This window comes from Mercenaria mercenaria, chromosome 11 (genome assembly GCF_021730395.1).
Source record: "Mercenaria mercenaria strain notata chromosome 11, MADL_Memer_1, whole genome shotgun sequence".
Taxonomy (NCBI): Eukaryota; Metazoa; Mollusca; class Bivalvia; order Venerida; family Veneridae; genus Mercenaria; species Mercenaria mercenaria.
Genome location: NC_069371.1, coordinates 39,492,132 through 39,516,291, shown reverse-complemented (window position 1 = coordinate 39,516,291; position 24,160 = coordinate 39,492,132). Strand labels below are relative to the sequence as shown.

Below are 24,160 nucleotides of genomic sequence, written 5' to 3'. Positions count from 1 at the left end.
AGTAGTCTACCCTTATTACCCAAAATTTGCAAACCGGCAAATTGCAAAACAAAATTCTTTCAGATAAGATTATTATCATTTAAAAAAGGAGAAAAGAGCTTAAATGTTGACATATTGAAATATACCATTTTCTGATAATTCATGGACACAAAGACAACTTTGACTATCTAAAAACAAGGTTCCTACCAATCAAATTCCTCCATTTGCAACTTTTACTTTTAAAACAATATTTTGACAGATTTGTGGCACAAATGTATTAAAATCGCTATATGTCAATTAGTGTCTAGGGTTGAAAAATCTGGTATTTGTTTACTTAAAATCAGAAGGGGCCTCCGTAGCAGACTGATAAAAGTTGCTGACTTCCTCACCGACGAGGGTTTGAGCCTCATTCGAGGCATTGAATTCCTCATGTGAGGAGGTCATCCAGCTGATTTATGGAAGGTCGGTGAATCTACCCAGGTGCTTGCTCGTGCTGAAATAATGCACGGAGGGGTACCTGAGATCTTCCTTAACAATCAAAGCTGGAAATTTCCCATATAATCTATATTTGTGTCGGTGCGACGTTAAACCCAACAAAATAGAGAGTTTGAGATTTCAACCTTCGCCTTCCCCTTCAACGTCTGTCATATATTTTGAGCAAAACGTCACCGATATGCGTGTATTCTATTTGTATCCGACGTTGCTACTGAAGTTTACCATGTAATATCAAGTAAGCCTAAGACTTCTCTTTATTACTCTGTGAAATAAAAAACTTTGTTTCAGGATTTCTGCTTATTAAGTTATTCGATCATCCATATGTATAATTAGACTAAATTTGATGAGAAACACAATCAATAAGTATAAGAATAATGAAGTTTTGTATGGCAAATGATTTTAACTAAATACATTGAACTGAACCTGGAAGTATGAAGTTATCAACTGATTTTGATAAGCATTGAGATTTTGTTCAAACTTTAACTTCTACGGCATATTTGTGTCCTCAGGCGGTATCGATTATACAAGATGGGCCTTTTTGTCGTATGAAGTGAAGTTTTGAACGTCCGAAGATTAATATCACGAAAGCCAGAACTTCAGTATTTTTTTAACTACTCTGTCCACTCGGCATCAAAGACTGAAATCTGGATGGAAGCATTTGGCATGGCAGTCATTTTACTTGAAAAATAAATAATTTCGCGCGATTATCATTTGGTGGAACATTTATTTTCACTTCCAGATAAAAACAATCCGTTTCTGTCTGACACTTTATACGACAGTTTCGTTTTAATCATAAAATGGTACTAGTAAGATGGAAAATTTTTTTGAAGTATCAGACAATTTCAAATCAAAATATCATGATGCGAGATGTTTCCTGTTAGCCGTATGGGATAACTCCATTCTTTACATGCACGGACCCAGAGTCTGGCAGAGGAACATTGTGGGTTAATCCCCCTTTAATTCTCACATTTAAGAAAGAAAATCGGTCTTGAACCTCCGTGTGACCCCCACCCCCACCCGCCCTGAAATGGGTGACCCACCACCCAATTTAAAGTTGGTTAAACAAATATATGTATATGTCCAGATATATTTTATTTTGTGCGACAATTTCCGAATCCATCTAACATTTCTTGACTGTTTCGCTAGACATATGATCACTTTGCTCGATCATATTGTGCTGTCTGAGAGTTTGGCACTATTCAGAGTCATGAAGAGTGTCATGATGCCAAAACTCATGATATCACGAGAGTATCTTACATATGTTTCAGTTTGCTTGTTAAATGTATTCATAACTTGTGTATATTGGCTCATGTTATCAACATAGGTTAGATTTTCATCAGGTACATTGTTTATGAGTTTTTTACAAGTAAAATGCGTCTTTTAAGGAATTCGATGTACCAAGTACCAATTCAAAGTGGAAAAAAAACTATGAAATACTAGTCAACAGCATGACGGAGGAATCTGTCCTTTATATTTTATGGTCATGCCTTTTGTGTTTGCTTTATCGCATATATTTAACTTAATTTCAAAGTATTTGAACAAATGCATTTGTAATAGTTGGTGTTGCATGTTTTTGTTTGAAAAATATTAATTGCATCATCTTTCAAGAACACCGTCAACAATAAAATACGTTGAAATGATTATCATTTTCTTTTATTTCCTCTCATGTATGATTTACAATCGTACATTGTATACTGACATCATTTTATATAAAATCTAAATGTTTGGAGCAACACCAACGAGTTTTCACATTGTTCACATTGTTTCGCTTTTTTATCATAATCGAACTAATATCCATGCAATAAATATATTAATTGAAATGTTTTTATTTAATTTTCATTTTTAAAACCTCTTGTAATAGCCCCGCCCTTTTGAACAATTAATATTAAATGCACGAAAAAAAAAAAAACAAAAAAAAAAAAAAAACGATCATAATTATGGATAAATTGAATGGGCGGATTAAATAAAATAAGGTTCATTCTAAGGTTTGAAATCTCAAGGAATTTTAATCGAACTTCAACTTTATACGTTAACTTCGCAAGAGACGTTGAAGGAGAAGGCGAAGGTTGAAATCTCAAACCCTCTATAAATGAATAAATACTTGAAATCAGATACTTTAATCTCACATACGATGAACCTTTGATTGTTTTATTGAATTTGTTGCGTATAGCCTTAACATGTTTTACGTGATTTTATTAGGAGCTTTCAAACTTTTTTGATGTGAAAGTGTATTTGTACAAATTATGTTAATTTCATTTCGAAGATACGTTTCAGTTTGTACATAAATAGTAGCAATCCGCCTCTACGTTTCATTATCTAAAGAAAGAGCAATTTGATTGTTTTCATCAGCGGTATGATTCTTTAACCATTGTGTCTGGAAGATGGATAGAGCCTGTTAGGATCTTGATTCGGTGAAAATTACTTATATTTGGACATTATTGCATACTCGTTTCTATTCCCCGTTAACTTAATGTCAATATTTTTCATGCACTAATGATACGCGCGCGTGACGTATCAAAATGTGTCGTTGCACAAATTATTTAATTTAGCTCAGTATTGTCTATCTTATTCAGGCTATTAGACAAATTCATAACACTTTATACGTGCAGATACGCATGTAATAAAATGTTTATTATCTTTGTATCGGACAAAATGCACTTTTTCGTTAGCGGAAGAATATTGCGCTCTTAAAGTCGCGAATTATAACCGCTACAGAACTTGTGCATCTTTCCCAACACGAAAGTAAAAACCTAAAAATATTTGTGTATAAATTCATTTATTCAAAGCACATTAAGTTTACAAGGATTTTTCGCTTCTGATTATTATGAATACCTTAAGTAGTATAAGAGTTGGTGAAGACATGTATGTGATGCAGTGTAAACGTATTGTGGAAAGAGTTCACTGTAAATTGAATAATAGTTGTAACTGAACAGTAAATTAAATGTACCTTATACCTAATTTTAATTAGTATTTATTTTAATTGTTAAACAATGAAGGTGTAGGTTAAATATGATAGTTTAGATCTACCAAGGATATCATTTTAACTTCCGCTTCAATTTTATTCATGATTAAAAATGATGGAGGTCATTTGATAAAAATCACTCTTTATTAAATTTTGGAATATGTTTATGATGGCTTATGAAATAAAGACGATAGATCAAAGGTCATCAATTCAAGTCCTTATATTTAGATAAAAAGGTCGATAACTTCAGATTGTACATTGTATTTACGTATCTTTATAATTTTTCTACATCTATTGCTAGTGAAAGTTCAATCAAGCATTAACGAACAATGAAATGAAAATAGTCGTAGTGAAATGCCAGTCCATGTTGGTCTGCTACCATTAAAATTGCAAACATTTGCTTTATACGCAATAAACCCCTTATAATATATAACTGAATGTAAAAAGAAATACTAAAACTCTCCAGATATACAATGTTTGGTCATATCTTGAATCTACTTTCAACTGTTTTCAACCTATACATGCTACCTGTCATCCGAATAAAATGATGCCCTATCTACCATTTTCAACATTGTGAAAAGAAAATGATATTAAAGTTGAGTATGCGCTTATTTTCCCTCAAACAATGAAAAACAAGTCCTTTTCATCTTATAATTATAAAGGCAAAACTGTACATTTGTATTCTCATTATGTGGTTTTGGTGCATTTCACGATTAAGCTCAATAGAAAATGGATCACTTCTAAACAATGACATAATTTGTTCGCCTATATAACCGGAAAAAGACAAGATGATCCGGGTAGGAAATCACCTTATCTTTTCATCAGCGCCCATACTTTCCTTACATGAAAAATAAGCTACACGTGCGAATATTATGACGTCATTTGAATATATTGCAATAGTATCAATCATGGCGGCCATTGACTTGTCGGTTTCCTACACACAGGGAAAATAACCCGATTGATTAAAAATAATAATAAACAGGAGACCGCATAGTGTTTTGTTCGGCACAATGTCTCAAATATTTCTTCAAACACACCACCAAATCCTAGTATGCACGTTATCTACACGTTGGTATGTGCAAAGAAAATGGGCGACGGGTTAACGAAAAGTATCAAGAATATCAGGAGGATATTTTTTACCACGAAAAACACATTTTTTTCCTGACTTCGACGGCTTAACATTATCGAAATTAGTCAGGTAATAAGGAAATTATAAGTAAGATTCTTACCTGAATCTAGCAATTTCCCCGTATGTACGAGACCAAAATCAAAATTAAAATGCACTTGCTTTTAATTTTGTAAATATTTATACTACAAGTGAAAAATATACAGAGAAGAACGTTTTCATTTGATGTAATACTCCAAGAAGACAAAATGTAGTTTAGTTTAAAAATAATGTTAAATTCTTTCAAAATGAAATTTTTCATAACCGTTAAATATGTATATATTAGGGCCATGTTCAAGGCGGTTGTTTAATTGTATAGTCCCTTTCAATTTTGTCCGTTTCACATTTTGTACAAATCCACTACACTTACTAGTCACAATGGTTCCGTTTTTCACGTGCAATCACAGCGATTTAAACACTGTTTGAAAAGCAATATTATTATTATTTTTGATAATTTAGAAATGAATTTCATCTTAATTAAAACAGAAATGATGTAAGTGTTTAACATAATTTGTTAGCTGAATGTTTCCGTTTGATAATATTAATATATGATACAAATATTTCTTTTAATGCAACCATGTAAGGTATGTTTTATTGAATCATAAAAATATTTAAAATGTTGCATATTTTTTCTTATATGATTTATATCTAAAATATAACAAAGAAGGAAAAAGAAAACAATTAAAAACAATTCCTAACATTTCCACAAAATCATAAATCATAATTAGTTAAAGGCTTAAATAAAAAATGCAAATGCATACCCTAAAGTTTTGTCTATCCTTACTACCGTAAAGAAAAGTATAATGTGAAAAAGAACCATCATCTTTCTAAACTATGAATGTCCAATTCACCTTTTACTGTTTAGTCAGAATGTATCTTCTTAAATACAGGTTTTCATAAAATGGACTATCCCAAAGTTAGATCCTTACAGGTAATGTAATGTTTATTTTTTTAGTTGCTGTTAAGGTAGCTCACATATCCGGATAAGTAGAATAAGTCATGCGCACGGCTGATGGGTGCAGGTAAATATCAAATATCGATTAAATAATATTTTTATCCTGCTTTGGATTAAGTATCACTGCAAAAATATGTTTACACATGCGGTAACTGACAATCATGCCTTTATTATCTACTTATCTTCAGTAGATATGTCAAAATTGAGCAGTCAGGCATATTAGTATACATCTCATGTGACCAAATGACGTAAACAGGTAAATTAATGAGAAGTGATATTAATAATCTAAAGATGTTTTCTTTAATTCTTGTGTACAAATACCTTCTACCATGTCCTCCCCTGAAAAAAAACAAGGCAATTAACACAGGGCCGAATATTTATCAATGTGTTGCCGTTTACACTTTTGCAAAATGGGAGTTAAGAAAAAAATCTTGGATAACCGTAATGTTATTGAATCGCATGTGACTTATGCTTGTTCGTTTCAGGAATAGTATCAACGATTGTAGGAGGTATCAATCGGTTTTTGTTTTCATTATGTAGTATCTCATAGAATTCATGTAAATTTTGGAAGCACGCTGAAAACGGTTCGGACTCAAAAGAACTCGAATGTAAAATCATCATTCTAGAAATTGTGTTCCTCTTTACCAAATTTTTGAATTGTATGCAAGGAAAAACAGAATGGTAATTAAAATTGTACAAGGCACCACATATGAAAACAATACATTTAGTGTTCTTGTCGTATTTTTATTCATGAATAGCGACAGTTTTATTTTGTATATTCATGTTTGCAGAAGCCAATGGAATATGTTCATATAGTGAAGCTGTCAACAAAATTGTGATTTTTTTTTTCAAAAGAAACCCGTTGTGAAAACTTCGACGAACTCCACCATTTCAGCAAACGCCATGCACATGTTCATATCCTTGTCACTTTCTGACTTTAATGCACACTGATGCTTGAAATAGAGTTAAATCAAATTCTACATCGTAGAAAAAGGGTTAAATTCGAACGCGCAGAACTACCTTAAGTATTGTTTCGTTATTTTCAATTATATTTATCTTATCTCTGTATGTTCATACTTTGATAAAGTGACAGTAGTTTGATAGTAATATAGATTATGGCTATCTATTATTGCACTTGACCTGTATGTGTTTTTATATGCTGGATGATGCACGAGTAACACATAAAGGTCTTCTTATTTTTCTTTTCGTCGATTATGCTTTAAGCTACAGCACCCTGCTCAGATAGCGCTGAATCAGCACAGGTGGATGATGAATTTCTTGCCTTGCGGTGTATCAATGCAAAGCACATTTGAACGTGTTTATCATGAAAAGTTGCTATCTGTCGTCAATTCAGTGCCAAAGTGACTCATCAGAGTTCTTTATCCATATGCCGAATCATTCTGGCTTAAATAATAATAATGACAATAATAATAATGATAACAACATCCGCATTCTTTTTATTTATTTATCTTTTTTTGAATTTTACTGTAATGTATACGTGCAGTAGTCTTCGTACTTAGTCTAACAAATTGTTATGATAATTTTTATTTTGCTGTTATTTATTTTCTTTTAAATATAGATAACAAAACTATGCTCACTTTGTATATTTCTGGAAGGTGCAGGTTAGATTGTAAAAGGTTAGGCTAATAGCTTACCAGATTAATTTACACAAGTGTCATCAATATGATGTAATATGTTCGAAAAATGCCGAAAGCTTACCCTAGTTCAAGAGCTATCGAAAAGACTGACTACAATACTATTTAGCCACGCCGATTTTGCATCTCGCTTAAGCTGCTGGGAACAGAGCAACCCGCACTCGTATTATCTGTCATTATCTCTGCCATTGCCATTGAGATATGGCCTCACTCGAATTAAAAACTGAACACTGAAAAACTGTGAAACTTTTTCAACGTTTGTAGCTCTTCCGTTTCCAACTAAAACACGGACTGACAAAAATTGGACATTGAACTACTGTAACATTGGGACCACTTCGGACAGTACTAACCTTTATCGCAGTGAAAACATCAAATTGTCTGACAAAATACTAGACATGGTTATGCCCAGAACATTCAAACTTTTAGAGATGTTCGTCAAAATCATATGATGTACATGATTGGTATAAGATTAATATAGTCAAATACTGGTGGCATTCAATGTGCGACAAAATTTGTAACGTTAGCTTAGAGTCATTAAACTTCGTGGATAAGCTCCTCATGAGTTCATTACAAGCTAACCCCTAAATATTTCTCGGTTGAAAGGTCATGGGTCAACGTCAATTTGAACTTGAACAACAAAACCTGATTCCAGCTAGAACTTTTAATCTCACAGTCTTCAGATGTTTGAAGTGATTCTCCATTACCATAAGATGATCCTTATTAATTTTAGGGAGAATGCTCAGTTCAGAATAAAATTAAAATTAAAATAAGACGATTTGATCTATTTCCAGTTGACCTGATATCACCGAAAAGACATACGTGTTTAAATAACGCTATTAACTTTGCATATTTCTTGTATATGTATATGCAGAAACATAACATCGTAAAATTTGTATTTTCCAAACATTCTCGCTCACAATATTTTTGGTATTTTTCCAAATTTTCTATCCCCGCATCATAAAACAAAACAAAATTAAGTCTATCAGATAACACACTATATTAATATTGGCTATATTATGTAATTTCATATATCATACAAATACTATTTATTGTTTGATTTTGTGTAACTTTAGGCGCGTGAAAAGCATACGAATGGTAACAAAATCTAACTTTAGCTACTAAATATTTAATTTTCGGCGAATGATAACAAAACTAACTGTCTAGATTATCAATTGGGCAAGTTATAGATTATTACAAATCAAACATACAGATCTTATTCGTAGACTGTCATTGATATTTCATATTATTTATTTTAATGTTTTAGAAGTATGAGGCATTTGGAATGTTAGCAAAATCGTTGAAAGTGTCTGCAAATTTGTTGTGGTATGGTGTAAACGTCTTTGCAAATTTTAACACCTTGCAAATTGGCCTTGATTCCGTTTATCACCAGTGACTAATTGTTCTGCGACATAGGCGTTTCTGTTTAAAGTACAAGTTTCTATATATTTCTATGGTCGGACTTTGTGTGAGTTCTAGTGAAAATCAATGCGGTAAAGTTCTGATTGAATCATATCTGTTACACAAAACCGCATACATTTCACATGGAGCGGATTTAATATATCAAGTTTTCCTCGAGCACAAAAAGCCTTCATTGCGTTCATCAACCAACTCATTCCATTGCGTCCAGTCCAGTATCCCCACCAACATTATATCCGCTGGTTTTATGGTACCTTTTCCATGCCATGCACAAAACTCCTCAACCCAACCATGATTATGCCTGAAAAAATGTTGTAGAATGTATGTGTTTACATCTTCTCTTTCGCAGTCTGTGCGCCATACTCGGGTGACAAACCTGTTACTTGAAACCCCGTCAAGGTAATACTTGCTGTTGTCTTCGGATTATTTTAGTAGACCCAACAACATTATAATAAGATGATAAGAAAATGCATTTTCTTCTCGTAAGCTTATACGCTTTTCTTAATTGGATACTTTCTGGGTCAAGCTTTTTCAGCAACTTCACGCCACCTTTCTATTCACTTTAAAATAACAATAATGTGATAGACGCTGCCACATGCTTCGGTTTCCTAAGTCGTCTATGATTAACCGGTATTCATTCCGCATGATCCAATGTAGTATATGTGACTTAGCTTTGACTGAAGTTGTTATCTCTCGGTATATGCTTAACTAACGAAACTCCTAACGGATGTTATGCCGGCAAAGTAGAAGTTAAACTCTTTCTGTATACTTCAAGCTTTCATGAAAATAACCTATGATAAGTTCCAGTCTTGTGTTTCCGTTCTCTTGCTGAACTGGCGATAGCACAACTCGTAACTAGAGAGTCACTTTTATTGGATGGTCGATGGTAGTCAACTTCTAAATAAACTAGTTCGTTAATATCCCTTACAGCTGCCCCTAAAACGCCATTTCATGCAACTGCATTTTGGAAACCGTCACCGAATGCATGTGTCGTGCTCTCTCTCTACTAAATATGCAATATTTAGATATTAAGTTGTAATCAATTAATATTAAAAATTAACTTTTAAGTTTTGAATTTTAAGTATGAATTTTAAATGGTCCTCCAGGGCTTCCATACTTTCGAATTCTTTAGTTTTTAATTAATTTAACTTTCTTAGTCGAAATTTCGAGTAACTTCACTGGACTACATCTTTGATGTTTTAGTGGGTCTATAAGTTTAAACATATGCAACATTGGCCCCATTAAAACATTATGAAATAAGGAGAAAGCTAACCATAAATTGAGGAAGCAATTGCGGTTTAGTATTGAATTGTTAATATTCACGTTAGGAAATGCATGTTTGTGTCCATGTGAAGGTCTTCGGCCATTAGGACTTTTAAACCAGCACATATGTTTCAGTACTGAAGACGAACTACCAAGTAACATCGATTAACTTTTTAAGGCAATATATTATATCCCTAATCTTTCAATATGACTGAATTTATAAATGACATTTTACAAACATGGATGCCAATCACTCGTCATGTGAAAGTAAAGTGTATCTTTGCTGTCTGTTATCAGGTACTAATGCTATATATATATTACTTGTGTAATCGTTGGAGATGAGTGATGTAAATTGAATTTACACGAATACAGGGCCACTTCAGAAGTTGGTGAAAGACGAAAATTAATGCGTTTCCTGACTGCATATGTTTTAAGACCCTCTATCAATACAGCTAAGATAATGTTCAGCTTACTTAATATGATTTCTAAGTGTGACATTTCAATATATATCGCCTGTCGCTGTACTCTAATGATATAATGAACAAAAAAAAAATGAACAGTTATGTCAGCTGTATCAGTATTATTTGTGTTTTTTATATTTTATGTATACTTTATCATTTCTCTATATCAAAAACCCTCCTAAATTGTAATAATTTGTTTCCGAAATTTGATAAGATCACTATATAGTTTGCAAACAATAAAATATATCTACTGCGTACATGTAAAATAGAAATTGGTAAAATAGAAATTGTATTATATAAGTAATAATTGCTATATTAGTTATATATATCACTAAAATACATGCGTAAAACACATATGAGCATGTATCCAAAACATAAAAATGTAAGCGTCTTTGATATGATTAAAACAACTACATTTTAAATAAACCGGTTTGATTTTCTTATACTAAATATAGTTCTCCAAAATACGCCAGTCTCGACCTCATCACAATAAATCAAGATAAGCCATGGATTCTCGCGATTTTACGGTTTTGAATGGACTCTTTAAGAAACAGAAAAAGTATCAACACTGGGTGAGGCAAAATACTGGGAGACTTTACAGCGAGTTAAAACTGCTGATGTGATATCTGCTAAAATCATTAATAAGATCTATTGGACGTAAAGAAACCCAATTAACAACAGCGCACTTTGATTGATCCAGTCTGCTCGTAAGATGTAATGCAATGCTTAAACTGCCTACCAATGACTGAAGTCTGTCATACTGATACATAACCCATAACACCGACGTAAATGAAATTTTATATTATACAGATATATTGAATTGATTCCACAATACCATAAGAGCAGGAATGAAACAATCATGAGTCCAAGTAAGGAGCTACTTAAATGACCTCTCAAATAACTTAACTGTAGTTGTGTTTAGTGAATAAAACCTATGAGAAGATCCTTTGGAAATAAAAAAGCAACCAAGCAAACCACAACAGACTGAAGAAATGAAATGTGCAACTTACACACCTTAGAACCAGTGTAAGCAGAACTCTATTGATATACATATATTATGCTTTGTTAAAGACAACCTATAAACTCTTCTGTGTCATAGGTACCGTAACGGTAAACTAATGGCCTTGTAGAATTTTACTTTTTCTTAAGGCTGTAGCACATTTTCACATGGCTACTTTAATTAAGACATATTAAGTAAAAGACAGAAATGAAAATAACAAAAATTCAAGATGAATACTGAATTCTCTTTAAAAATAGAGGGAAATAATTTTGGGATAGTCTGTCCTAGACAAGCAGTATATAAAAAGAAACTTAGCGACTGCGCAGTCCAACGTTTGTTGGATGTCGGAACTTAATGAATGAAAATGGTTCTTTTCTATATTATAGTTTTCTTGATGGTTGTAAAGATAGACACAACCCTAGGGTATGTATTTGTCATTCTGTCGTATTTTGTGACTTATTTTGATTAATAATATATTGGATTGTTATATGGATTGTTTAATTGTTTTCTTCTCTGTCTTTTTGTGAAAACATAAAAGTAGTTTTGGATTTAAAATACAAAACTGTCAGTCAGTAACATTTAAATCAGGTACATAGGTATTTTTCAAATATAATATTAAATTAATAGAAGCTGATCTTGTTGCATCATATATATACCTCGTTATTTTAGCCTAATAACATAATTCATTTTACACTCATAATCTATTAAAAAGGATTTAGTTTTATTTGAACTATGACAAAATTTATTTCTTAATAAATTCGTGACAAGTTTCAAATAATTGCATGAATATAAACAGTTAATAGATAAATTATGATCATTGAAATTTATGTTAAATTACCGTTACAGAAAATGTAGATTCCATTAAAACCCACATTTGTACCAAAAATAAGAAATAAAAGCTTTTCAGTTCAAATTTAAATGTGTGTAACGTATGTAGGATGCAAGTTTCTCCGTTTCATGTTTTAATGGTTAACATAATCGAAAAATTTTGTCTGATGCTACAATACCCTTTAATGTATGTATGTATGTTTAATGTATGATGCTTGCTGCTTTACCCAAACATGCAAAAAATCAAAATGATTTGTAGATCTCATAATTAAAAGGCTAAACTCTACACATAAGGGCAAAGCAACTTGCATGAACATATTACCTACAGTATGGTTTCTTTTCTCCCTAAATTCATATATTCATTTCTGAATTATTCAAACTGATGTATACAATTTTTCGTACTTTTAATCAGATTTTATAACAGATGAGATAATAGAAAAGAAAATTGTTCTCTATTAAATGTTACAATGTTAATATCAGTTTAAAGGTGGCTAACCAGAGTTTGGTAAAGGAACGGATTTGTTAGAGGCCAGTACATCATTTACACATATCTGTGTTCACATAGTGCTTAGTACAAGTTCAATTTTCACATGTAGTATTTCCAAACTTTGATTTTCCTACACTGCTTGCCAAACCAGTGTTAGTTGAGCATCAGTATCAGTTTGATAAACATGATACTTTGCATTAGAAATGATAAAGATGTATCATATTTGTTAAAAAAATCAATTACCAGTTATATATTTATTTGAAATTCATTAGAAATTTAAGTTTGACTCATTATTATTACATTCTGCTGTGTATCTACGCAACAACGAAAGACATCAATGAATTTAGAAGTTAGATACAACCTTGAAATTTGCCTTTGATCCAGATTGTTAAAACAAATCGATATCAATAAATAATTCAGATGTAAAGGTTGAAATTATATTGAAATAATGAATAATCAAACTTTGAAATAATTTCATTTGTAAAGAGGTGGTAATTAAAAAATTCTATTCAAATCAATAAAGCTCATTTGTAATAGGGGTAAACCAGGATGTAGTAAGTATTTATTTCCTGAAATAAATTTCTAACAAAATATGCGATCATATCATGAAATCTTGTTTAAATGTAACGGCCCCATTTAAAGATATCCGAACAGTCCTGTGAAATCACCTGTTGAAATTTTAGAAAGATTTTTTTTCTAGTTTTGACAACCAATTATGACTCAACTGAAGTCCATTATTCATTTTGTATGCAGCTATTATTTCTTTATTATACACTCAAACAATTCCTATCTCGACTATCTACATATTGTAAAGTTTAATCAGGACCTAATTCATTCAAATATAACTGAAATCTGCCTTTCTTCCAAGGCAGAAACTTGATGAATGATTTCCGAGGACATGACAATTAGTTTAATATATGTAGGACGTATTGATGTCTTTTGTTAATCCGTTATAGGAATTTAATTTATACTGTCTTTTATAGTTGCAAAAGGCATATATCTTTAAGACATTTTATTTGGTAAAGTCTTCAGAGGTTTTTCTTATTTTGTATTGTTTTGTTACAAAAACTCTTTTGTAAGGGACATGTCTTCTAATTGAAAAATATATCTCTGAACAGATAACACGAAACTGACAAAATTCGTTATGTGACTGTACGAATTTAAGAGAATGATCATTATCAATTTTAACCCTAGATCTATCTCTTAAAGTTTTATTGACTGTATTTTATAAACATTTCCCTGCTCAAACCGTGTCAAAGAAATTTCATATCTAATTTCGAAATGGAAAATGTCTCATGTGCTGTGAAAGCCGAATATACCCGAATATACCCCAAACCTTACAAACAAGGTAAAAAAATGAAACAAATCATTCTTCAAATACCTGTGGCGCTGTTTAAACAAGGAATAGTATGATATATAGATGCAGTAACGCTTTGATATTATTTGTTTGACAATTTAAATGTGTTTATGTACTTAAAATTTCCAAATACGATAAGAAGATATATATCTTTGATCTTTTAGCCAATACGAACATAAATCTTTACACATCTATCTGTTATTATATATTCATTCCCTCTTATCCGAGTTATAATTTGTAACGCATTACCAAGTTAGTTTTACAACGCATGAAAGGGTGCTACATTAAGCCCTCTGGAGGCTAATACATTAAAAATGGCTGATTCTATTAATCATTGTCAAATGCGAAGGAAACGTTCAGAAGAGTAATTTCGGTTTCATCTGATCACGAACCCGTCACATATCTGTCGCATAGAAACAAACATAACTTTGAACTTTTAAAACTCACTTAGTGGTAATTTTGTCTGCATTATCGATACACGTTTTTTATATCTGGGTAAGGTTAACATTACGAGATTTCTACTCAGAAATTAATCAATGTATTTGACCGAAATTTCTACTGCTTGACAGTTGAATCACAGGTTAAGTGTTTAAAAGGCCAGGAGGATTTTTTTTCTTTTTGTAATTAATGTCTTTATATATAAATTTATATTTATTCTCCATTTGAATCCAAGAAGATCGGCACAAATTCTCAAGATATTAAGAAGACACATTCTTATTTTTTTAACCACACACGTTCCCATGTTACAGAAAAATGTTTTGTTAAGGGATAAATCTCAATGCAAATAATGTATAAATATTATGTTTTTTTCAGAATCCATATTTCGCTCTTCAACTGTTTTAATTCATGTATTCAGAATGTCAACAATTTTGGAATTATTGCAATGAAGCTAAACAAATTAGTATTAATAACGCGATCGTTTTTATAACTGAGCCGCACCATTAGAAATTATCTCATCCGCACAGTCTTGTCAGGATCCATGCTGTTCGCTAACGGTTTCTCTAATTGCAATAGGCTTTGATAGCGAACAGTCTGGATTCTGACCACACTGCGCGGATGTGTCATGCAGTTCGCAAATGCATTATTTTGTATTTCTCATAGTGCATCCAATACTGTTTTTTTTTGCCAATTCGCCATTAGAACACGGCAAACTTTAGAGCGTCAGTACCTCAGCTGTACTAACATAATATAAATTCATTTCGCTTCCAACTATACAGTCACAGAGCAGAAGAAAATACTGTGATTCAGTCTCTCTGAAATTGTTCAAAGAAAGAAGAGTTAATATACAATATCTAACGAATGTGATATTGTCCATTGCACTATACCGCCTTTTTGTTTATTATTTTTATATATATATATATATATCTTTTTTTTAACGTCGCACCGACACATGATTGGTCATATGGCGACTTTCCAGCTTTAATGGTGGAGAAAGACCCCAGGTGCCCCTCCGTGCATTATTTCATCACGAGCGAGCACCTGTGCTTTTTTGTTTAAGATAACTTTCTTTGGCCACTGTCTTGAAGGCGTACTCAAAAACATCTGACGCGACAAACCTTTGTGTAATATTAACAACAATTTGCTTATGTATTTTAGTGTGTCTATATTAACATGGCAAAGTATGAGTTTATGTCGATTGTGAATATTACGGCATCCAGGTCCATCAGTGCCGTGTGTTAAATGCACTTTAAATTCAAGCTTGTTCTGAATTTGAATACAAAATTTAAATGACTTCGATGTCATATCCACCAACGCGTACAATACCTAACATGGGATAAACACATAAATATTTTTAACGAGTACCACCTGCTTGACGATGTATAATAGATAACATTTCCGAAAATTCAAAGTCAGTTTAATCATGTTAATAGCAACGCGTATGAAGAACATCTTAAAATCAATATAAAAGGGCAAACTTTATGAAACTGCCTGAAGTGTAAGTTCCAGAAAAAGTAAAAACAACTACATGCACATGTTGGTAAGTAAGGTATGGGACTTTTATCAAGTGACTTTCCGTTCTGTCATACCATGCTTTAAAATTTCCAAAGTATCAAAGTCCTGTTAGGAATGGCCGCTATCAATTTAAGTAAATCTTTTGCTAGTATCCTATGTATTGGGATTTGATGTACTATTGAAAAGTGGCATCACAATTCTAGATGATATGAGTGCCCTATAGATAATATTTGCCCAATGAGCATTGGGTACCACAAACTAAACGATTTCCTTTTGAAGGTTCATTTTTCTCTGAAAAAAAGAACGGTACATTTAAACATTTTCTTTCAGTTTAGTGTGGCCTAACAATTGCTATCAGGAAGCCTTTCTGCGTTATTTCTTATTGATTTCGTCATCTTATCTTACTACGTATTATTATAATCGATTAAATTACTGAATTTGTCCCCGGTGACATACTTTACAAAAACAAATATTTACTGTTTTAGATAATAGAATAAGGAAGATAAGATCTTTGAATTTAGAATTTATAACGGACATAGTTTTTTTCCTCAAAAACGGCAACTTCCTTTATTTTGTAGTATCAAAGATAAAAAGTCGACCAAAAAAGAAATCACTAATTAAAACGCAAATTATTATTGCCCAATGTAGTCTGTAAAGTATATGTACTTAAGACACCTGGCACATTTTCATACAATCTCGCAAGCCATACATACGTAAATGAAAAATGACATCAGACGAACTTTAGCTTTTCCAAGAAGCAAAGACAAAAGAAGTATTTAGGCTAAAAATGAAAACGAAAGTCGCATGATAATTGAATAATAAATGTTGATTCTACGGATGCATGAAAAGGTCATCAGACGCATATGCGTTTTACAACGTTACGGTTATCGGTGCGGAAACGATAAAGACCATTTATCTACTGTAAGATTCACGCACTAAAATAGCAAAACAGAAGGGGTTTAGCACCAGCTTATGTCTGATAAAAATCATCTTAGATGTATATTTCTTGTTTTTGACATTGTATCGATGAAATCAGTAATGTTTAAATTTTTGACATTGTGCCATTCTCCTATACGATTTGATATACACGTACTCATTATAAGTACCATTTTGTAAACTATAATTATAATGGCAAAAATACAGGAATAAACTGAAATTATAGCTACTCCAACCCTTTATAAAAATGAAAAGGTTTTCAAACAGACAATAAGAAAATATGTCTTTTATCGTTCGTGTGGCAATATGAACATCTGAAGGCCTGTTTTTACATGTATGTTATCTGAACCTATTTTTGTTTTGTAAATGTTATATAAATAATACTTTATAAAGTTGCAAAAGGAATTCAGTTTGTAATACGATACAACTATTGAATTCTTTCGTGTCTGCAATTAAAATGCTATTAGTGTTAAGATCTTGACTTTAATTGCATTAATTTTGCATATTAAGAACCATGTGAAACTAAATTGAACATCTCTTTAAAGCATATTAGTTTAAATAATATTTATTTTTGAAACAACATACACATAACATGTACAACAAATGGATTGGAAAACAAGCTGATAGCTTATATAAATTTCTTTCCAAAGCATATCATCCTTGTTCATCATAAATAACAAAATAAAATTGATAAATTGATTCTTGATAAAACATAAAATGAAGTCACTCACTGAATGGTTTCATGAGACCTGTACAAGTGTATATTATAACAATAATAATGTTTTCTGAGAACAAAATGCCAAAACGTCAGCTTGCCCCCCCCCCCCCCCCCCCCCCCCCCCCACCCCCCTTTATTTTGTAAAAGCATATTTCCTTATCAATGTTTGGCATAAGTGTATAATTTTTCAGAAAGCTCAGTTACAAACCGTTTACGCACCGCCCAACAAGCGAGCACCGGCGTACAAAGCGGTAGTTTTCTCTCTGTCGGTAAAAATCTCGAACATGTTTGGCATCACAGTCTTCTCCTTTTAACACCCTTTCACTTAGACATTTCTAGTGCCTGGACCGTTATTTGAACCCCGGATCACTGGACAGACAGTCAAGTGTTTTACCAGTTGACTACAGGGCCACCATTGATAAATACATTTAGACGTTGAGCATTATCAATCAGTGAGCGCGTAAAATGTTTTTTTATGGAAAGCAATTACATGTTTATAGTGTTAAACACCATTCTTACGGTCAATACTAGATCTATATCAAAATATCTCTAATTTGTCTAATGCTAACAAACTGTTGCCTGACAAAAACAAACTTGTTTCAAGAGAGGGAAATGCAATATTGCCTGAAAAAGCACTATTATAATTGAACTGTTGCCCAAATTACACTATCGCCAAATACAGCTAAACACTCGTCTGTGTATCTTTGATCTTATATATTCAAAAACGTAAATATGAATTAATCCCATCAAAAGCTGTATCATATATCAACAAACAACGCAAATAAATAAAAAGTATCACATCATTAACATTTGTTCATCAATAGTCCATCAACCATATATTTGACTCTCTCTTAAGACACATGAACGAACGTTGTCTAGTACTAGTTATTGTAAGGTTGTTTTCCTGCATGGATATAAGTCATTTGAAAATAAGTCATCACTACTTTATTTTTCCAGAGAATACATGTAAGTTGAAAAAAGTTCTAGTCATTACTACCTTTTTAACTGTCGTTTGTTGCAGGCAGTGTAAAATGAATATTTTTATTCTAGAAACTACTGCACTTATTATGATACACGATCTGTGCGGACATACTGGCATTGCGGAACATGGTAGGTAATTTTGCTGCTGCTTGTCTCTGCAAACATGTCTTCCGATTAACATACCTCCGTAAGACTGACCTTTGTGTATTCTTTTTAACTATGGCATATCTTTCCCGAAGATCGATATTAACTGTTTCAAATGTTTTGTAACTTCTGTTTTCTGTCCCCTTTTACACTGAGATATTTCCAAACTTCATGATATGGTCTGTAAATATATTTGATAATTAAACTACCTTTGTACATAACAAGCCAATCTACTTGTTAGTATAAGCAAGCTAAAACAAAGGTTATAAAAGAAAAGAACGTGTTCCTTTACATTTACGTACTAAGACATCTTTATTTTCAGGGGTTGGAGTAGGTGTTCAGGACTAAGATACTATAGACATTCCTATCGGGCATGTTGCCGTGGCTGGACAGGATCCCGATGCTCGACACGTGAGTTTAAATCTAAATATATGGCAACTAATATAGTCGACTAATACCAAAATACCAAGTGTGCAATTGTGTTTCAATATATATCTTATAATGCCCAGTTAAATATGGTGATGGGGTGAAAGCTAACAAAATAACAAAGTGATATTATTAACAACATTATGTACAATATACATCCCAGCAAACAAAAGACGTCTTGAAGACGTCTTTATTTGGTTGTTTTATGGTCGCGAAGTCTGTGACCAGAAAATGACGCGTTTTAAATCGTTTAATCTACCAATTAAAGACGTATTTTTAAAAATGTTTTAAAGCTGTCACAATGACATCTTTTTCTATGAGAAAATCCAAGTTTCGTTCTTCTGAGCTGCAATAACTTTTACCGTAAAAAAAAACTTTTACCTTTAGAAAAAGTAATGTTAGATTATGTTGGATCGAAAGATTGATAATTTCATTACTTCATGTAGAACTGGCGGGTATAGCACTTTATTGTATTTTCAATTTAAAGTGTATTTGCTAGTCTAAGAGTTCTAAAAGTTATGAAGATGAATTACAACTTTAGAAAATGTTAGTAATTGTTATAAAATTGGGCTATGGTCTGTATATTTTCAAGAATAGTGTAATTACTCTTTAATCACCGCCACTCTTTGCGGGGTGGTATAGAAATGGTCTCCGTCCGTCCATCTGTCTCTATACACATGTTAACTATTAGTCACGCCTGTATCATGGTGTTGGTTTACGCAATATTCAGGTAATCTGATAGAGGTTAAGCTGTAAGAAGGTTCATTTAAACGAAGAGAGTGCAATACTTTAAACATTATAATTATAACATAATAAAATTATATTTGTAAGATCGATGTATTTTTAAGATATCTAATTTACCAACATTCAATTTTCTTTTCTTGCACACGGGACTGGCGTTTCCGGTGATTTTACCCATGCCGGCAAAACCTATCTGGCAACCCCATGCCCGATGAATCTCGTGATGTCAATGACAACTAGTGGTTCATGCACTGATAATATACTGTTTATGCAAAAATACGAAAAAAGCAGATACCTTGATAGTTTTTCTCCGTTCCATATAGTATATTTCTCGATTCAAAATACGTTACTTTACCGTAAGAACATAACGTTACGCTACAAACGATGAAACTAAAGTGGAACTTTGTTATGATGAGTAACGCAAAACATCATGACGTCACTTCTGCTTACGGACGTTAATTTCCCGCGCTCTACCATAAGAAAGAGTGCTATAAAGAAAGTATTTCTACCTGTTATTTGTAAAATACGACATACAAGAAAAATAACCTGCCAGAATAAAATGCTAACATGTATACGATATGCAAGAACAAATATCAGTCATATGTTTACGAATCGGATGGAAATATCCGTCCCTCGGCCACTTGCGCATGGGCGGTAATTCGGCAAGCCTCATCACCGCCCAATGTGCAGGTGCCCTCGGGATGGATATTTCTATCCGATTCGTAAACACATGACAGATATAATTATTAATCTGGATTTTTCTTAGAGATATTTCATATTTACAAAATCGGGGATGATGTTTTAATAAGAAAATGTTTATAATGAATTATATGCCTCCATTAACTATTTTATCAGTTATGTATCAAAAGTGAGTATGTATTTGTATTTAATTTACGGAATAATGATATTAAAATAGTTATGAAACTCTCGAATTATATATACAAATATATTTCAGGTGCTACTAGGACCAATTGTTTAGTCGTGTTAAAGATTTGAGAATAAAGCTATTAAAAATTTTAATTTAAACTTATTGATTGGATTACCTGTTCCTATAGGACTTACTGTCTTATATTTACTGATACAAAATACAGATCTATAAAATATTGATCAGAAAAGATATGCTGATTACAAGTGATAAATAAGAAGGAAATCAATGCATATGAACTAGTTTTTGTCGGCTGGATTATGATTGGAATACGCATTTCAAAAAGATTATGTTTATTTTTTCTTCGCATAAAAGCATCATTATATTAATAAAAGAAAAAGATGTTAGTCTGGCTACCGACTAGATAATCGTTTTAAAAAACTTAAATCGTTTCTCTTATATTTTCAGACCAATCATTCTTGTCTCTGATTATCTTATGTTTTAAGAAGAAAAGGGACATAATCATATAAAATTTGAATAGCCTATGGAGTTATGTCCTGTGAACAAAGCACGGGGTCTGTTCACAGACTAAAAAGACACGAACGCACCTTTCAAAAACATCAAAAAAGACGTCATAAAGACGTAACAGAAAGACATCATAACAGCAAAAAAAGATGTCTTTTGTTTGCTGGGAAGGGACTTTCATTAAATAACACTGTTAGGATGTTAATAAAATAAAGTAATAATAATCTAAAAATAATAAAAAACGAACATCATAATTCAAAATTTCATCATTTAGGTAATTGGTATGTGCCTTGCACGTGGTTTTCATCAGCTATAACAATGTTATTTCACTATATTCATTTATTTCTGACCACCCCTTTTAGGTTTAACAGAAACGAATGTTAAAGTGTCTAATTTTACATTTTATTTAAATACTTGTAACGTTTAGTAAGTCGGAAAATTGAAAGCACATTTTTAAGATATAAAAATAATTATGTCTTGTTTCAATTTTTATTTAGCCATATGCAACAACCCTTGTGTAAATGGTGGAACTTGCATAGGTCCTGACAATTGCAAGTGTCCATCTTCCTTCACAGGACAACAATGTACAACAAGTAAGTATACGAATCTATACCTGAGCTTCATGGTTCTTTAATTATACTGCATTTAGTCTGATACAGATTTATCATTTTTATCAATTATTAATATCCGCTTATTTAAAACCATCGATCATTTCAGAAGTTTGATAAATAGTTTTTTCAAGTAACTGCTTTCTGTGGTATTTTACTTTCAGAGTTATGTTCCCATCTTGCCCCATGTTATCCGGGAACATGTAGCTACCCACATCAATGCAGCTGTTTTCATGGTTTTAGTAATTCAGATAGATGTCTTTCATGTAAGTTTTAAATGCAATGAATTATAATTGTCTCTATTATTAACACAAGTTAAGAATAGTATATTGATGACTGGAAGTCCTTAACAAAACTGTTAAATTCTTTGAATACTTCAACACAATGACGTAAAGAATAATCAACTTTAACTTAAAGATTCTTTCCGTTTCCTGCCAAGATATTAACCATATTACGGTGTTTCAATTATTACCGCTAGACAAACTTCAGAATTTCAGAATTTTGTTTAATTGGTTTATACATGTACGTACATCCCTCGGCGAGGGTATCTCAAACATTTACATTAATACAAATGTCTAACCTCTTTGGTCTTGACTTCGAATTCAAAATTCTTTTGATAATGGAATGAGATTGCAAACAAAAGTCTAATTGTCGACAAAAGTCGACATGTGTGAAGATTTTTCTTGAAAATATGCCCCTAAATTATATATTAATTAACGCAAGACTTTTACAACACACATTTAATATCTTTTAACAATTACGGTATATATATATGTAGCAAAATTATAACTTCTCAAAACCTATAATTAAGATGTAACATTTCAAGCGGCTGTAGCTACAGATCTGAGAATCGTTTATGTACATGTTCTGACGTTATTCAAACAAATAATTTGTCTTTTATCCTTAAGTTTCGAATGCAAACAACCTTCCTGTCATTACGGAATGTGAGATAACACTGGCTAAAATACGAAGGATAGACCAAAAACAACAATTTTATATCAGGTATGCACATTAACGCTCCTATCAACAATTACCTATTGTAGCGCTACATTAATTACTGAGGTTATAAATGCCACGTGACCATAAACATCACATGACAGCTGAAAAGGAAACTCAAATATTATTCTCATAATTTCGTTTTATTGTTTTCATTTTTCACCCACATTAGCCTAAAATTGTTGATGTATACTCAAAATAATTTTAAAAAGTAAAATATCATATCAAGCGGGTGAAAAATAATCAAAACATTGATATGAATTTTATGATAGCAACTATTAGTTTACTGTAAGCGGAAACCACTGCGTAAGATACTGACTGTGTTGAATCAACTGGTATAGTCTGGTCCTTTGCTATTTACTGTGACCGTATAATTCCCATGACTGGATAGCAATGTCATCTCGAGATAGGGATAAATAAAGATTAACCATATGTAAATGCATTGCATTCGAGGTTGACTGTGGGTTTGCAATGTCTGAAGAAAGTAGATCTACAATTTTTGTAAGGAATAAATAAAGCTGATAAAACTGCTGGAGAAAATTGTTAAAGTGTCTCGACTCAATGTGAAGGTATGAAGGTATAATCACGTTTATTGATATTTTTTTTGTCTTAAAGGGTGAGACTGATTTTCTATTTTATTTTCGATGCACCTCTGATTGATTATTATGTATACATAATCCATTCCAATGATGTCCAACGAATTCATAAACAGCTCACTCGTGAAACAACTGTCAAAACATTAGTGTATATTTTCCTTTATAAGCTTGTGTTAAAACCTTTGACATTTTTGTTGCTCAGACGCATGAATGAAAAGTGATATCGAAGAAAAAGGAAGTAGATGAATACTGATGTATACTTAAATGATTATAGGAGTTATATTCATTGAGCAAACTACACGTATTTGGTTGATTATAGGATAATCGTTCCAGAGATCTAGACTTCGAATTTGGAAGCATGTTTGTTTCAGTTTTTCCTGTACCTGATGCAACTTTTTTGGGGTTTATTAAAATTCCTTTGAAATCCCTGAAAGGCGCTTTAAATACCTATAAATTGAAAACATTCAAATAATTGCATAAAAAGCTATAAGTTATGAACCACATTACATGTTTTATTATGTATTGACTTTGTCCTATATTTGACGTATTTTGTAGATCATGTTTAAATGATGCAGTAATTGAATGGATATGCATGCACTTAATTACTATCTGTTTAAATGTGAAGTTTGTCAGGATATATGGTGTAAA

At 32.1% G+C, this 24,160-nt stretch overlaps 2 protein-coding genes across 2 annotated transcripts in view; one reads left to right on the top strand and one right to left on the bottom strand.

The window, feature by feature from the left end:
• The window catches only part of LOC123532025 (uncharacterized), a 36,182-nt gene extending 30,564 nt beyond the window's left edge, over positions 1-5,618 (bottom strand). Inside the window, exon 1 of the mRNA XM_053517194.1 lies at positions 5,363-5,618. Coding sequence (XP_053373169.1) covers positions 5,363-5,424 — 62 coding nt within the window. The 5' untranslated portion in view covers positions 5,425-5,618. The remainder of the gene's footprint in view (positions 1-5,362) is intronic.
• Positions 5,619-11,688: 6,070 nt separating this feature from the next.
• Positions 11,689-24,160, top strand: part of LOC123530915 (uncharacterized) — a 31,555-nt gene continuing 19,083 nt past the window's right edge. The window contains exons 1-6 of the mRNA XM_053518042.1: positions 11,689-11,774; positions 18,681-18,740; positions 19,078-19,166; positions 21,810-21,905; positions 22,085-22,186; positions 22,829-22,922. Coding sequence (XP_053374017.1) covers positions 11,710-11,774; positions 18,681-18,740; positions 19,078-19,166; positions 21,810-21,905; positions 22,085-22,186; positions 22,829-22,922 — 506 coding nt within the window. The 5' untranslated portion in view covers positions 11,689-11,709. The remainder of the gene's footprint in view (positions 11,775-18,680; positions 18,741-19,077; positions 19,167-21,809; positions 21,906-22,084; positions 22,187-22,828; positions 22,923-24,160) is intronic.